The 17606-nt window shown below is 46.0% G+C and overlaps 1 protein-coding gene across 2 annotated transcripts in view; it reads right to left on the bottom strand.

Annotated features, from left to right (window-relative positions):
* The window catches only part of ARHGAP25 (Rho GTPase activating protein 25), a 133709-nt gene that overhangs the window by 10581 nt on the left and 105522 nt on the right, over positions 1–17606 (bottom strand). For both annotated transcript variants that reach the window (XM_088470871.1, XM_088470872.1), the window contains exons 5-6: positions 8459–8666; positions 6064–6196 (exon numbers count right to left, since the gene is read on the bottom strand). In XM_088470871.1, coding sequence (XP_088326997.1) covers positions 6064–6196; positions 8459–8666 — 341 coding nt within the window. The remainder of the gene's footprint in view (positions 1–6063; positions 6197–8458; positions 8667–17606) is intronic.

Raw genomic sequence — 17606 nt, 5'->3', positions numbered from 1 at the left:
TCGACGCTGGGGACATGAGATTCATAGGGAGTCATGTCCTCAACACCCGCAACCAGCCCACTTCAGAATCAGCTGGCGGAATGCGGGGGATGTGCCCACTTTACTGGGAGCCAGGAGACTCTGCCCCAAATTCGGGAGTCACCCACAACTTCCAGGAGAGTGGGCAAGTATGAGCTGTAGAATACAATGACATTCTAGAGATTTGTGTGCTGCCAACTTTGCGGTAACAGTTTGAGGAAGGTTATTTCCTGTTTCCGCATGACAATGCCCCGCACATAAAGCAAGGTCCATAATAAATAATACTTGAGTTTGGTGTGGAAGAACTTGCCTGGCCTGCTGCCTGCACATTTTCGGATAATTTGGAGTGCTGAGCGTGAACCAGGCGCCTTATTGCAGAACATCAGTGCCCAACCTCACTAATGCTCTTGTGGCTGAATGCCTGCAAATTGCTGCAGTCATGACCCACAATATATTGGAAAGCCTTTCAAGAAGAGTGGAGGCTGTTGTAACAGCACAGAGGGGTCTAAAGATGGATACACATTGAACGATGTGTACCCAGCCGACCTGTCGTGCGACAGGACCCAGCGGGGTTTCGGCATAGGCAAGTGCATACACACTTACTGATGTCGGGAGCGATATCATGCCATGGGGACTATGCTGCATTCATGTCGCCTGTCGGACCTGCATGCAGGTCCAATGGGCGATGTCGTTGATGTCACTAGACGATGGTGCCGACATATCGTCTAGTGTGTACCGACCATAACTCCATGTTAATGCCCATGGTTTTGAAATTAGATGTGCAACAAGCACACGCAGCATGGGAATGTGATGTTTGGGTGTCCACATACTTGGGCATGTATTATGAAGCACTTGCTGTTTTTTATTTGCAAATATTTATATATTTGTACTTCTGACCACACTGCTCAAGTACAGGTTTTGGCTACCGTCAGGTGGAGATTGTGGCAGACATTATTGCAACTTGAAGCTCGGTAAATCTACAGACTGGACACTATAAAACAATGAGGTCTTAATGTCCAACTCTCTTTGAATGGTTTTCTTCGATATCTAGCCCTTCTAAAATGATTATTGGCACCGTATCTATATTTTTTGTTTCTATTTTTCTTATGAGCCATTTCAACTGGCTCTTACTTTTCCTAGCCAGTTCCGCTTGCTAATATACGGCAAGGTATATAAGTCAGATATCGAGTATACTTCCAGTTTTTGTTCTGCATATATTATAAATAAGACAAGAAGCCATTTATAGTGTAGTATATACCAAGATCAATTTTTGGATATTGAATAAATAATAAGTGTACTTATAAATTTAGAATTGTGCTTGTCTGTATATGTAGCCACTCCAGGTGACAGAATAAAAGTCCTCTACTGGGGCACTTTTTCATCCACTGTTTGTGGTCTTCAGATCTACTGTAGCACATAGCCCAGCACCAAACAAACAAAAAGAACTCTCAGAATAATAATTATAAACATGTAATAAAAGCACGTACTGTATCATAATTAAATAAACAGTATGTCAGTCCAATGCAAGTCACCCGACTTCCAGGGAAGGAAGTCAATGACTGCAACTCCTCTTGGAATCAATGGTAGCTCCCAATAAGCATAAATCCTTCCTAAAGTGGTGGTGCCTTTACAAGAGGAACAGAAAAAACTTCCTCAGGGATATATATATATAAAATGTCCATGCACTTGTAGTATAACCGTTCTTTCAGGCTATACAGTGTATGTGTAGCCTATCTGGCACTCAATGATTAGTTTTGATTCAGCATCTTTATTTTAATCCAACTGCTGCTGATTTTAATCGGTGTGGGTTGTTATTTTTGTTTCTGTAGTTACCATGCAGCTCCCTGTCACAGATGACATACTTCCGGTATAGATGAGAAATGGAGATCACCGCTTGGTGAAGTCTGCTGGGAGCATGCTGGATGTCATAGTGATGTATTTAAGGTGAGTAATTTTTATGTGTATTTCACCCCTGACAAAATATTAAATGAATCTGAAACATTGGAATACTTAAGGTCATCTATATCATTATTGTGGAAGTTCCTAGAATGCCATAGCCTGTTTGGATTTCCTATTACTGTATTTAGCTTCAGTCACCTGGGTCAGCACAGAAGAAGTGGATGAGTGCCATACCCAGTGAATTAAAAAAAAATGTTTTCCCCATTTCTAGGAAATTCTATGAGTATCCTCGAGCAGCAGATTGGGGGGCCTATTCATCAACACTAAAATAACGTTTTTAAGGACATTTTCCTTAAATAACGTTATTTTGGTATTCATGAACAGACTTAACACAGGAGATATCACAGATTTTCAGTGTACGAAACTTACCGCATCTGTTGGCAGTGCTGCGCATGCGCTGGTTTTACAGATGTAACAGCGCATGCGCAGCACTGTTTCCAGACACGATAAGGTAGTGTAGAGAGGGAAAAGTATCTATTTCCCGAAAAGCTGTCATCGCAAAAATGACAGCTTTTCGGAATAGATACTTATGGAGAGGTGGAATGATGAATTCCACCTATAATTAGTTAGAACTCCATGAGAGTTCTAAAGCTAATTATCTCCATTGAATTTTTACGTTTAATGAATAGGCCCCTGGGATAGAAAACCAACCCAGGAAATTTCTGGAAGCAGCTCTAAGAGGTGGGATCTGTTGAGGGTGTGGAGTTTGTATAGGATTAAAGGATACTCCATCCTCATAGGGTCTAATGCTGAGTTGTTTGCAGTCACGACCTTCCTTGCGTCTTTTGCTGCAGTTGGGTATGCGACTTCATGCTGATGCCGCTACAAAATCCTTCCCTTGTGTACATACTTCCGAATGTGCAAGGACTAAGACACCCACTTCCAGTGTCTACACAGGACTCTAGAGAGCTGGGCTGGCCGCGGGTACTTCTCTGGGGCATGGCTTAATCAGGGGGGCGTGGCTATGCCCCTTAGAAAAAAAAAATTGTATTTGCAGTGCTGAACACTGAACGTCTTTAGATGCCACCATTGGTTGCACCATTGAGGCTTGCACCAGGTCTATGTTAGGTCATCCATTCACCGGAAGTGACCGCTGCTCTGCCGTTTTCCCCACCCACGGGACACTGCGGCCCGTGGGTGGAGGCCAGAACCCACAGGCTGTTTCAGCAGGGCACCGCGCTGGAGGGCAGGGTGTTTTCTGCCCTTCAGAAATAGGGCAGGGCGCAGCGCCCCGCGGGATCGCTACCTCCAATATGAGCCATTCAGCACCTCGCAACCATTTTTAGCAACACCACCTTTTCTCTCCAATAACACGCCCATAGTATGTTACATCTGCGTCTGATTAGCCAACCACCATTAACCCCCTGTAACCACTCAGAATGCCCAACACATTTGTAATACACTTCTTTGTGCGTGCATCTGCATCTGTACTATAACTCTATATGAACAACATCAGGACACAAATACGGTGCAACACAAACATATGCGCAGATAAAAACACTGCACAAGAAAAAACACATTGGCCCCCATAGGTAAACATAAAACACATTGGCCCCTACAGGAAAAAATTAAACACATTTTCCCCCACAGGACAAAACAAAAATAACACATTTGCCTATATAGGAAAAAAAAACAACCTACATTGCTGACATTCTGCTGTAATGCTCCCTGTAGTGCCCCCAATAGTGAGGCCCCAGTAATGCCCCCAGTAATGCGGCGCGCGCGCACACATACATACATACACACACACTCACATACATACATAACAAAAAAAAACACAACTTACCTTAAACCCCACTCCAGTGCCTGCTGCCACCCGTCCCCGGCGCCCGCTCCTCGGAACTATGGGAGTGACGTCATGACGTGACTCCCATAGTGCACTGCGGGACCCGGAAGACGGAGTTCAGGAGTGAGCTCCGCCCTCCGGCTGGCGCCAGGGGGGGGGGGGGGGCGGTTGGTAAGGTGCCGGGTGCCGCGGGGGGGGGGGGGAGGTAGAGAAGAAGCCGGGTGCCCGCTGGTAACACAATCTCAGCGGGCACCCGGCAAATGGGGGGGTTTGAACGGAGGGCTGGGCGCCCTCTAGTGGCCGGCACCCCTAGGAAGCTGCCTATGCTTGCCTTGTGGAAGCGCCGGCCCTGTCCCCATACACTAGTATCACAGATATCTCCGACTTACCTTCCTTTGCGGAATGGCACGCTGTCCCCATACACTAGTATCACAGATATCTCCAACTTACCTTCCTTTGCGGAATGGCCCGCTGTCCCCATACATTGGTATGGGGACAGTATTCATCAAGCTCCAAAAATACAATATTTTCGGAGCTTGACTGCGGGAGAATTCGCCATCAGATGACGAATGCGAATGCTCCTGCTCGGGCATCGCAACCCGCTCCATCCCTATGGGAAGAAGGTCCGGGTTGCGAAGAGGGATCCTTGTCCTTCCGCCGGACGTTGGGGCTCTTGTGCGCATGCGTGACCTGAGGGTCACGCATGCGCACTCCCATCACTGCTTCGACAGGAGCAGTGAAGCCGCTCGCAGGGGCAGCTGATATCGCATCAACTGTCACCAAGCCGGAGCAATGATGAATTGCTCCGGCAGCCGCAGCGAGTTAGGATGTTAATTATCAGGGTCCGTTTGGATCCCCAATAACTAACATGATGAATAGGCCGCATAGCAAGTAACTGTGTACCTTAGTAAAATCATGCTGCACTGCAGGTGGGGTAGATGTAAAATGGGCAGAGAGAGTTAGATTTGGGAGGGGTGTGTCCAAACTGACATCTAAATTGCAGTGTAAAATAAAGCTGTGCAGCATTTGTGGGCTACATGCAAAAGTGGCCAGTATTTACCCCACATGCAAAAAAAAATATGTATTTGCACCCCTTGCACTGAAACATGGTATGTCCAGGTACACAGTTACTCTCTATTTCTTACTCTATTCCCTACTCTTAATCAGGCCCAATGTAAGGTCATAGCAGAGGAAGGGGGGCACAGCATGGGTTTGAGCTGTACCCCATACAGTGACAGAGTGGCTGCATGCTGTGTCTATGCAGCATACAGGCAGTGGATTCTGAATGGCTGGAGCCTTCATTCCTGCTCCTGAGATCTATCACTGGGTCTGCAGGGCCCTTTTGGACACTGGCTCTGTACAAAGCCTCCAGTAGAATTGGGCCGGCAGCTTCAGCTTCACCCATGGTAGTTATGTGCAGAGCCGTAACTAGACATTTTTATCTCTTTACTTCCACCTCTATCTATTTTTCGGTATGCAATCGGGAAGCCGACTGCCTAAATACCGGCAGCCGGCTTCCCGACTGTCATATCCCGGCAAGGGTGAAATGCCGGGCTTCTAGATATAGACGCCCGGCATTTACCCGACGCCGGGGGACCGGCGCAGGGCATCCCGATCGTAGTGATGCCGGGCGCCGCGAGCGGACAGCCGCAGGGGGGGAGGGTTAGGTTTAGGGCTCCCGGGGGGGACTTAGGGTTAGGCACCCCCCCGGGAGGGTTAGGGTTAGGCTAGGGGGAGGGAGGGCTATGGTTAGGCACCCCGGGGGGGGACTTAGGGTTAGGCACCCCCCCCGGGGGACTTAGGTTTAGGCAGCGGGGAAGGGGGTGGTTAGGGTTAGGCACTTAGAGGGGGGATTAGGGTTAGGCACTTGGGGGGGAGGTTAGGGTTAGGCACCCCTAAGGAGGGTTAGGGGGGTTAGGTTAGGTTAGACAATACTTACCTATCCACGATCGAGATTTCCAGCGCTGTCGGGTTTCCGCTGCCAGGATCTCTGCTGATGTCGGGCTGCCGCTGCCGGGAATCGATGCGGCCGGCGGTATCTTATACCAATTCCCTATTTTTCCTTCTCACTCTGACACCTTCCGGCTAGATTGTCTCTCTTCCCTTCTCTGTCTTGTTTTCCACCAACCTCACTGTCACTGAGGGGGAACGCGGGTCACTGCCGTGTGCCGGCCCAGCAGGATCTGTCCCATGCTCCCGGGGACCCAATCTGCCTCTGCGATGCCCATAGATATATCATTATGATCACTAATAGACTTCCCCAGGCATTTGTATGATGTTATCCTCTCAGTGTGACCTACCTTCTCCTCATCAACACTCATTGTACTCTCACACGCGAGACAGTTCTCATACTGCGACCAAGGGACAACAGGTTCCGGCAGCTCCCGCAGGTACAGTTTGAACAAAGAAGTAACCGTATGAACATCTGTATCCCTGAGGAAAAAAAGGGAGAGATAAAGATGGAGGTTGGTCAGAGAGGAAGCATAGGAAGTATATAGTATCTCAGTTCTAGAGGTTTCTCATTAGAAACTTAATTAGTGAGTCAATTGGAGTCGCCTGTGTTACAGGAGGTATATTTCTGGATTTAGACCTAATACATGTCTTAAGGGGAGGCTTGGGAGATGTACGCTACTCACACACCTGCTGCCTTTGTGTACACAGCGACTGTGCAAAATTATGCAACAGCCACAGGAGACATCTTATGTAAAGAGACGCCCCGGTGCCAGCTTCTCTGATCCGATGCTACATCAGAAGTCGCAGCCATCGGATCATCTGTGTGATCATCGGACAGAGGAGTGACCCTCAGGAAATCACGTTACTGGAGCCAGTGAAGCTGCAGCCAATGACGCAACCACCGGCATCGGGATGCCCTGAAATCGTCAGGTACGCTACCCGTCACAGCCCTCACATGCCAGCAGCATGATGTTGTGACTTTTAGGGCTCTGCGGGCAACATCGCAGACCCAGACCTGCACATGCGCACTGCGGCTCCTGCGCATGAGCAGATCTTAAAACATTGCATTAACGTAAATCTCTGAATAGGCCACTAAGAGGGGTATTCAATATGGGAGCGAAAAGTCCGTGCTGGACTTTTCGCTCCACATCGGAGATTTTTCAGGGATAAAGTATCGGGCGCGCGCCCGCTTTATCCCCGTATTCAATATAAAATCTACGAAAACGGGACCTGGCGAAGTGGGATTTACGATAAACTACGAAATTTTCCTGGAAAAAATTGTAGGACCCCCCTAAAGTTGTAAAAACATGGTGGATCACTATGGGTACCCCCGTTTTAGCCTGCAAATGAAAGTCGGGGATTTAAATAGCCGCAGCAGGTGTTTTTTTCCCGACATTGAAGAAGTGATGCAGAAGAGCACTTAGGTTATTTTTTTTCGTTTTTTTAAGTGGTCCCATCAAATTTGGGGTACATGAAAATGGGTACTAGCATATTTTTATGTCCCTAAAGTAAGTTTTTAAAAATTCTGCAACTATGCACCTGCCACTAATAATCTATTCTAGAAAACACCTGCCGCATCCTTGCAGAATAGCCCTGAACCTATTTGCCTATTGTTAAACACTTTTTTCCCATTTTTTTTTTTCACCCCAATTTTTACATTAATTTTTTGGGGTGTCCCTATTGTTGACACATTTATTTTTAAAATGTCATTCCCAGGGGTGAAGGCTATTTTTTTTAAGCCTGCACCCCTAAACCCCAATTCTGCACTTTTTTTCGCTACCTATTCAGTGGTGAAAAGTTATCCCCGTTTTTTTTCAAAGACTTTTCGAACCTGCGAAAAGTCTTTGAAATTGAATACAGTGTAAAACTAAAACCTGTGATAATGACGTCATAGGTGCGATATTAACGCAAAAAACTGAGCTTTCACTCCATATTGAATTCCCCTATAAGTGTATATTGTTTGATGATATACATACAATTGGAAGTTGTAATCTCCCCTGCATTATTGCATTATAAATACTCTACAGAAGGGGATGTAGTGAGTATGCCAGCAGACGGGATGCCAGGCGTCGAAAGCCCGACCCAGGACTAAAGATAGGCATCAAAATCCCACCTATATATACAGTATATCCCGCCACCGAAATCTCAGCAGCTGCCATCCCAATCGAAGGTACACCAGGGTATCTTAGCTGTTAGCCGCAGGCGGAGGGGGATGGTTAGGTTTAGGCACCACAGCGGTGTTAGGGTTAGGCTTTTGGTGGGTGAAGGTTAGGCTTTGGGTGGGTGGACATTAGGCTTAGTTTCCACTGGGGGGGGGGAAACTACTAATGATCTTTGCGCTAATACTATAGGGGGTAAATTCACTAAAGTGAGAATTTTTAGAAGTGAGTTTTAAAAGTGATGTTGCCCATAGCAACCAATCAGATTCTACTTAACATTTAAATAGCACCTTCTAGAAGATAATAGCTAGAATCTGATTGGTTGCTATTGGGGAGACGGTTAGGTTTAGGCACCAAGGGAGGACGGTTAGATTTAGGCACTAACGGGGGGGGGTTAGGGTGCGGGGTGGGGAGAGTTAGGGTTAGGGTGCAACCCCTGTCGGGATACCGAGCATCGGGATGCTGCTTTTGGCATTTTCATCGTAGACATCGCGACTTCCGGTATTTCATACCCAACCCCTACAGAAGACCCCATAACTATTGCAGTGGACTGAACAAGTAATTAACAGCAGGTCTGAGTTACGTGCTAAAAGAAGGTCTTTCCCCTGCATCAAAGGCTTCTTTCAGCTGTTTGACAAGATTGTCCTGTCCGGGGAGACGGAATATCCCTTCCTCATTCAGCCCTCTCTCCAGGATAAAGTCTGCACACTTTTCAATTATTATAGGAACCAAATGCCTTCCAAACTTCTTCTCATACAGTATGGTGTCTGCCAGTCGCTGGCCAAATACAGCTGCAAAGACAAAGCAGAAAAGAGGCCATTCATAGTGTCACTTTTACTACCGTCACACAGTGCAAATACTCACAATATACAAAGACACATTGCAGTGGGAAGGGGGATCTGTAATGTGCTGTGCAGAACAGAATGCATGTAAAGGACAATTCTATGACACTATGATATTGTAAGAGACTACACCCCCTCATATCACATGGCAAATAGACATGATCATAATAATTATATTATACTATTTACAGACAAAGGCTACTGAAGGCCGCAAGACTTTTTGCTGGCCCTGGTACAAGAAAATAGGGTGCAACCAAGCACGGGGCCATGTCCACGACTGCCTGAAAAAACATTAACGTTTGAGTGGAGTCAGTGCTGCATTGACCCCTTGGCAAGCCCGGGCCAGGGTAGTAACCTTCCCATCCCACTCTTGGTGCCCCTAAGGATACTATACTTAAGTGTTCTCATATGGAATTCCCATAATACAATTCTAATACACTCTGCACATAGAGATGCATAGGACATTACACCTACTCAACATGATCTGGCCAATGGGCTTGAGAACAATACAAATAGAACACTACAAGAACACAGACATTTCCATTAACCTGTATGCAAACATTCTGTAGGTCACTGTAGCTAAAAAACAATACCTGATTACTGGGCACAACGTTATTTATTGAAGTCAATGCAGATATAGGACACTATACCTGCCTAACATGGCCACTGGACATGATCATAGTGAAATTTAGCACACTATATATAGACATAGGACTCTGGGCCTGATTCAGACCCGCTCGCGAGCGCTGAAGTGAAGTGGGAAGAATAGTGAGAATTTCCACTGTGATCGCGGGTCTCCCGGGGGCGGGGCTTAATGATGCAGCTGTAGGCAGTGCTGCGCATGCGCTGGTTTTATGGATGTAACAGCGCATGCGCAGCACTGATTACAGCTGCGGTAAGTTAGTGTAGAGAGGGAAAACTATCTATTTCCCGAAAAGCTGTCATCGCAAAAATGACCACTTTTCAGAATAGATAGTTATGGAGAGGAGGAATGATGACTTCCTCCTGTAATTAGGTAGAACTCCATGCCAGTTCTAAACCTAATTACCTCCATCGAATTTTAAGTTATGATGAATAGGCCCCTGAATTACTGAAAATATGGTATAAAATTGCCTGCAGGCTGTGTGTATAAGGTGTATATGAAACATAAATGCATTCTGTGTTTAGATTTGGGTCCCTTTCCCAAGATATTTGGTAATGGTATGCAATTATTCCAGTATAAAGAATATTCCGATATCCAAAATACCCCTGGTCCCAAGTATTCTGGATATGGGAGACTCAACCTGTATGTGTATTTGTTTTGTATAAGTGTGGAAAAATGATAAAAAGCAATATTTTTGGGGGAGAAAATTATTGCTGCAGTTAAATTGGGGGTACATTAAAATGGGTGCAAGTATATTTTTGTGTCTTTAATGTGCACATTTAAAAAATGTTAAAAACAAACCTGGTGCAGCCACCTGCAATCCTAAAAAACACTTGTCCCATCCATACAGCCCCTCAAAATACCTGACCCAGGACTTTAAACCCATTTTCAAACACTTTTTACATTTTGACCCCAAAAATAACATGTCATTATTAGGGGGAATTAAGTTAAATAGTTTTATTTTGCCTAATTAGTCATTAGGGGGGTGTCCAAAGGATTCTGAACCGAGTCCACACATTTTTAAGCAAAAATAGGGATTTTGCTAATTTTTTCACCTGCTCTGAGATGGTGAAAACAGTTCGGGGGTTTTGGTCTATGGAGTTTTTGCACATGCGAAAACTTCGCCAATAGGATTGCACGATAAACAGTTTCAAGAGAGCAGGGGGCCTGTGTGCAGTCTCCGACCTAAGCCCCCTTCTCTCACACCGGCAGCCGGCAGCGCACTGAGTGCAACGCCGCCGCTGTAGAGTCTGTGCCCAGAGTCTACAGCGCATGCGCAGGTCACCAGAAAAGTGTCAAGGCAGCCATTTTCCTGGTGTTTTCCATACTGCACATGCGCAGAACGCCGGGAAAATGGCAGCGGCGGCTATTTTCCAGGCTTTTTTTACAGCGCTGACACCGGCGCCGACCTGGAACTCCGAAGTGGTAAGTATAATGTGGGTGCAAGGTGTGTGGTGTGGGCCCTTCTGGACACAGGGGCCCATGTGCGCCGCACACCCTGTACCAGGGTTGCCGACATTTCCTTCCTGGAGGGAGCTGTCGGGCTTCCACACGGCATGCGTGCAAAAAGGGGGCGTGAACCAGCAAATGTCGCGTCATTGGGGGTGGGGCATGGGGCGTGACAGAGCGAACACGTCATCGTGGCCCCGCCTCCTCTTCACAATGCCAAGATTAATAGGACAGTAAAGCAGGGGGCGGAGTCACGATGACGCGATTCAGCGCAAATCGCGACACCGGCCCTCCCCCCAGGGGCCCGGGAGGCTTGCCTGCATTTCCGGCGGGCCCGGGAGCGGCACCCAATTTTCGGGAGGCTACCGGCCAAATCGAGTGGGTAGGCATGTATGTCCTGCACCCATTATAAATATACGCCCCTGCTTCCAAGACTGACATGCCTAGTAGTGTGTCTTCTGCTCTGCGTTCAACAACAACAACACTACATATGACATAAGACTAAAATGACTATGATAGTCCCAGGGTTCAGATAAACAATTCCATAGCACAAAGTATGATACACAATGATCAGAAACAACACCAATAGTGAAAATGCCCCGATCATGTCATACAGAGTAATCACCATTCTAATGTAATAGTAAAATAGTGAACTGCCTACTTCCATTTAGCAGAAATTGAAAAACTGACTCTCAAAAGAAATTCACCATTAGTTACATCTTTTACATTCATATAACAATTCTTTCATTCCTTGTACATAAGGCAAAACTACTGCCAGGACCCTATATGGGACATACTGTAACAGCAGAGATAACGGGAAACAGAAGTTACTGTATGCTAGAATGTACACAAGGAATTTCACTTCTGTAAAAATATACAAATTTCTATTTCTAAAGACAATGGTAGATGCAATAGATCATGTTGTTGGATTAATACCATAATTAAGAACAGTTTTATAGTGGTCTGTTGTTGGCTAGGAGGCATTCAGAAACAGACCTGGCAGCTAACAGTAAACATAATGTTATTGACCTGTTAATACAATATACCTCTTTGTGGCAGCTTAACCCTCTTCCTCTTGAGTGCAAGGCAAATCAGTCTCATCTTCAGAGCTGGAATACAGCCGAAATCCCACCCCAGCCTCCCATACCATCGAGACATAACAGTAATAATGGGGAGACCACTATCAGGAGCTGTTTGTGGCTGTAACTGTCAGCGGGAGAGTGCTGGGCCTCCAAACTCACTGTGGATCTTGGGCTAGGGCCTGCCCATACCTGCCTCTCATACAAAAGACTCCCTTTGTTTTAAAGAAATGGATATAAACCAGAATTTCTGTCCCCTCCCTCCTAAACCTCACTTTTACCTGCTTATTGTTAACTCCTTAATATACCAGACAGCAAGAAGAGTATATTTCATACTGATGCTACAAATACTATGGAACAATACAGACTTCAGATTAAAAGCTGTCCTGAGATGGGTTATTTATAAATATATAGCTAAAGCTTTCCCCCTCACTGTGGCTGGGTACTACAGAGGCTGGTGCAAAGTTGTTTGCAAGATGGGCGTAAATTGCTGTAAAAAAATAAAATAATGCAGTTGTGTCCGGCTACGCATTGATAGCACTGGTGAGGTCATCAGCACCAGATTGTATTTGCACATGCCCTCGGGCAAGTGCAAAAGGAAAGTCTCCCAACAGGCATACATGCGCATTTGTGTGAATATGCCCTTACTGTAAGACTGCCCCTTTCCTCTCCCATTGTGCCTCTCCAGCCATGAGGCATCCTAAGAGTCAGATGCATGCAGGTCTGCAATCGTGCATACGCATGCATTCTCATTGTGAGCATACATAGAGTGATATTACGCAAGATAATCTACGCATTACGCAAGCTGACATCAGTCACACCGTGCTTATCAAACAATCATCGTAGACTTTCGCTCGGTCTACAGAAGCTAGCTGCTCTTTCCGTTGCAAATATGAGAGTGATGCAGTAGCTGACTTGCTGAACTTCACAGAGTTTGACACAGTTCATTCTCTTATCATAGTTGAAGTTCCACTTATTAAGGGAGTTAAGGCACTGAGCACTTGCTCTGAGCTGCAGAATATTCTAAGACACCCACATAAAGCTGGACATTCTAACCCGACACTGTTAGATAATGCAGACGGAATAGCACACACGTTTTAAGACTAGGGCACATGTTGTATCATTCAAGGTATCCTTGGTAAAGTACGTCTTTATATTTTATTTATTTAACAATGGGTCTAATGCAGAGAGAGTACTACGCCAATTGGCAGAACTGGATAAAAATGAATGGGATGTAGTCAGGATCCCGATGGTGACCATCCCGACAGTCACAATACCGGCAGCAGAATCCCGTCTGCAGACATATCCTGATGGTGAGTATTAGTGTTAGGGTCAGGTTTAGGCACTAGGGGGTGGGTTAGGCTGCAGGAGAGGGCGGTTTGAGTTAGGCTGCGGTAGAGGACGATTAGGGTTAGGCTGCAGGAGGGGTGGGTTAGGCTGCGGGAGGGGTGGGTTAGGGTTAGGCATGTGGGAGGGTTAGTGTTAGGCTGCAGCAGGGGTGGGTTAGGGTTAGGCATGTGGGAGGGTTAGGATTAGCCTGCGTGAGGGGTGGGTTAGGCTGTTGGAGGGGCGGGTTATGGTTAGGTTGTGGGAGGGGAGGGCTAGGGTGTGGGAGAGCAGGGTTAGGCTGCGGGAAGGGAGGGATAGGCTGCGGGAGGGGTTGGTTAGGGTTAGGCTGTGGGAGGGGTGGGTTAAGGTTAGGTTGTGGGAGAGGTGGGTTAGGGATAGGCTGCGGGAGCAGTGGCTAGGCTGCGGGAGGGGTGGGTTAGGGTTAGGCTAAGGAAGGTTAGGGTTAGCCTGCGGGAGGGGAGGGTTAGGGTTAGGCTGCAGGAGGTGAGGGTTAGGCTTAGAATACTCACTAAAAGCCATCAAGGTTTTGGTCAATGGGATTCTACTGCTGCCACTGTGACCGTCAGGATGGTCACCGCTGGGATATCGTACCCAACCCGGATATACTATTGAGAAAGCTGTGTTATTAGCCAGGGTCTGGTGCAAATACTGTAGTAGAAGATGATGCTGAGGGCTTGTGACTGGCTGCTTGCAAATGATCCGCTAATGTTTATTTCTTCGTCGCCCTGAATTTGTTTTTTTCATATAGGAGAAGGGGAGTTGTCACTGCAGCATCTAACAGTGTGTTTGTTGCAGATAAAATAAATGGTTAAGTACCTGGGCGCCGATAGAACTCAAATGTATGTGACCTACTGTATGTCTGGCACAGTGGTGTAACTAGGGTATTTGGAGCCCTGGGCAAGATTAAAAATGGAGGCCCCTCCTATGTGCACACCGAAGGCGCGGTCACATGCCACAAGGGGCGTGGCCACTGAAAAATGGGGGATGTCACTATGACACACACTCCTTTCTGGGAACATTCCTTTCCATTCCATATGCACCTTAATGCCCACAGTAGTAGTGCCCCTCTTGCAATGCCCACTGTAATAGTGCCCCTTGTGCAATGCCCCCAGTAGTAGTGCCCCGTGTGGTAGTGCCCTATATACAGTGCCCTTTATACAGTGCCCCCAGTAGTGCACCCTTATACTGTGTCCCCCTTATGCAGGCCCGCAGTAGTGCCACTTATACAGCACCCCCAGTATGCAGTGCCCCCAGTAGTGGTCCCTCTTATGCAAGCCCCCAGTAGTGTCCCTTATACAGTACCCGCAGTAGTGGTCCCCCTTATGCAGGCCCCCAGTAGTGCCCCTTATACAGTACCCCAGTAGTGGTCCCCCTTATGCAGGCCCCCAGTAGTGATTGCCCCTATGCGGTAATAAAGGGATAGTCAGTCCCTATGGGAGAAACAACATGTATATATACAAGAACCAGCGCTGAATGAGATGGACGGTGTGATTGAAAAACACAATGATTTATTTAAAAAGCATCAATATATGTCTGAAGACAAGCAAAATAAAACGTTCACAATAAAACCAAACTGAATGTCTGCTCTTGTATAATAAGACAGCTGGACCTAGGACAATCTCCAATGCGTCCCAAACAGATGAAGTCATCTCTGAAGGCAGCACTTATTTACCATGAAGTGGTGTAGCAATCACCGGCACAGTCCTTAGCATCCTAGACGCCACACTTTGTAGGCTGTGAAATAAATCCACATGGAAGTTTCCAGTATTTGCCAAAGGGTCCAAGGAGGAGTGTAACAAAGTCCAAATGATAGTCCAGCAGTTGTACAGGGGTGCAGAGAGGGTCTCAACACGTTTCATTGGCTAAATGTGACACCCAGCTTCTTCAGGAAACATATCATTCAGCGCTGGTTCTTGTATATATACTTAGTGCATATGCAACTGCTGTCAAATTCCACAAATCCTAAAATATGAATATGATCGCAATTGCTGTTTTTTTTATTTTTTAATGAACACAGATTGTGCCCAAGATTTGAAGTGTAATTCTGCATCTGCCCCATAACCTCTGGTTTGTATCCTATCAGTGTAGGAGTAACGGCTGCGGTATTGCGGATGTATAGAGACGGGGTAACATAGATGCAGCTTATTATGGATACTGGTGGATGTCTGCGGCTACTTTGAAGCACGCAATAAGTCTGCAGTTGTGGCAGCTCTGAATCAGGCCCTACAGTATATGAGCGAAAATAAAATGTCCAGACATATGACCGAAACACACTACACTACTTGTCTTCTATATTATTACTTAGGGTGTCAGAATAATTTGTCTATTCACAAAATAGTTTCCTCCCCTTCTCTGCGCTCTGTGTAAGAAATTCCTAACACATTCGCTGCTACTTCCAGTCTACAACGGTTATTGTTTGGGAAGAGACAGAGTAATGTTGTCACATTATTACGGCAGCTTATTTATGATCATGACTAAGCTCAGTGCTGTCTAGTTCTATCTTCATGGCAACTTCAAGTCAACAAAGTCTGTGATTCCAGATATCCAGTGCATATAGTATTATATGTTGTTGCTTGTATTAGTGCAGTAGAAAATGAAAATATTGTGGGTTGATAATCTATGGGGTCAATCCAATTAGGTGCGAATTGCGAGTAGCGAGTTTGTTTTTTGAAACTCGCAGACTTTGCATGAATGCGCGCTCCCGAGAATTCTCCCATCCAATTAAAAATGCCTATTCATGGTACTCATAGCGGAGGTTTGCAAATTGGCTGCCAAATGCGAAGTGCGAGAAGTGCATGAAAAAGTGGGGAGACCATCCTAGGACCGCCAAAATTAATAATTTCATTAGCGTTTTCAATGGTGTCAAATGGCTGATTTCTGATTCTTTTTTCTTTTTAAGTGCAATAAAATTATAAAAAGAAAACTTTTTTCGTTTAATCTCAAACGGATTTAACGAAAAATGCTAAAAAAAAAAAGTAGGAAAAAAGGTGATTTGGGGGTACTTTGAGGTCACCTTAAAAATTGTTAAAAAAAAATGATAAAAAAAAATCAATTATTTTTCAATTAAAAAAATATTGTTATTAAATTTGGGGTGCCTAAACTAAGGAAAAAAGTTAATTTTGGGGTAATTTGAGGACAATGATTTTTACCCCAAAAAATGACATGTAATTATTGGACTAATTAAGCTCATTGGAAACTGCCAATTGCCTAATTAGTGATTAGCGGGGGTGGTGTCCAAGGGGTTCAGCACAGTGTCCCGACATTTTAAACTTCAATAAAGATTTTCCTTTCCATCTCTCACCCTCAGGGAGGTGCAAATGGAAAAATGCTAATTCAGTCTGACTGGTTCAGTGTGAGTTGCTAAATGGATTGTAAAATGAATTCGCTATGCAATTTCGAAGAGAAAACAGCAACTCGCACCTAATTGGATTGACCCCTTTATCTAAAAAGGTTGTTTGTTTCTTTGTTTGTTTGTTGGGAAATATCTTCCACAGCTCCAAAAGGTATCGAAAATGTAAGCTATTAGACCACATAGCAACAACGCAACAATGAGACAAATCTTATATATAAAATTCATTGGTCTGTTTGTTTGACTGTCCGGTTATGCATTTGGACACCCCTGCACCAATTGGGATGAAACCAATGTGAGGTGGTCTAGTTGGATCCTAGCCAGGTTTTAGGGAGGTTAGGGTCCCAGTCGGACCTCCCATTGGTGTACGCTGGGCAGAACTTTGATCCGGGGAGCTTGTTCTGGGTTTTCCACTGGATGAAAACTTCACAGAGGGGTGGCAATTGGTCTGGCATGCCTCATGGAGTGGTTGGGATCCCGGTCGGACCTCACAGCTTAGTGTGCCAGGCAGAACTTTGACCCAGGGAGCCTGTTCGGACCTGGGGATTCTGATCTGAGCCTTCCACTGGATGGATTTGGAAGAAAACTTCACAGAGTGGTAACATTAGATCCCAGAAGACATACTAGGGGGTTGAGGTCTCGTTTGGACCTTCCTTTGGTGTACGCTGAGCAGAACTTTGTCCTGAAGAGCCTGTTCTGGGCCTTCCACTGGACGGATTTGGATGAAAACTTCACAGAGGGGTGGCAATTGGTCTGGGATGCCTAATGGAGTGGTTGCGGTCCCAGTCGGACCTCACGGTGGAGTGCGCCAGCCAGAACTTTGACCCAGGGAGCCTGTTCGGACCTGGGAATCTTGTTCTGAGCCTTCCACTGGATGGATTTTGATGAAAACCTCTCGGAGTGGTAACATTGGATATCAGAAGAAATACTAGGGGGGTTGAGGTCCAGGATGGATCTCCCATTGGTGTACCCTGGGCTGTACTTTGAACCAAGGAGCCTGTTCTGAGCCTTTCATTGAA

Source organism: Taudactylus pleione, unplaced genomic scaffold, assembly GCF_031769625.1.
Source record: "Taudactylus pleione unplaced genomic scaffold, aTauple2 ptg000105l, whole genome shotgun sequence".
NCBI lineage: Eukaryota > Metazoa > Chordata > Amphibia > Anura > Myobatrachidae > Taudactylus > Taudactylus pleione.
Note: the sequence above shows the minus strand (reverse complement) of the source record. Positions and strands in the feature narration are given on the sequence as shown.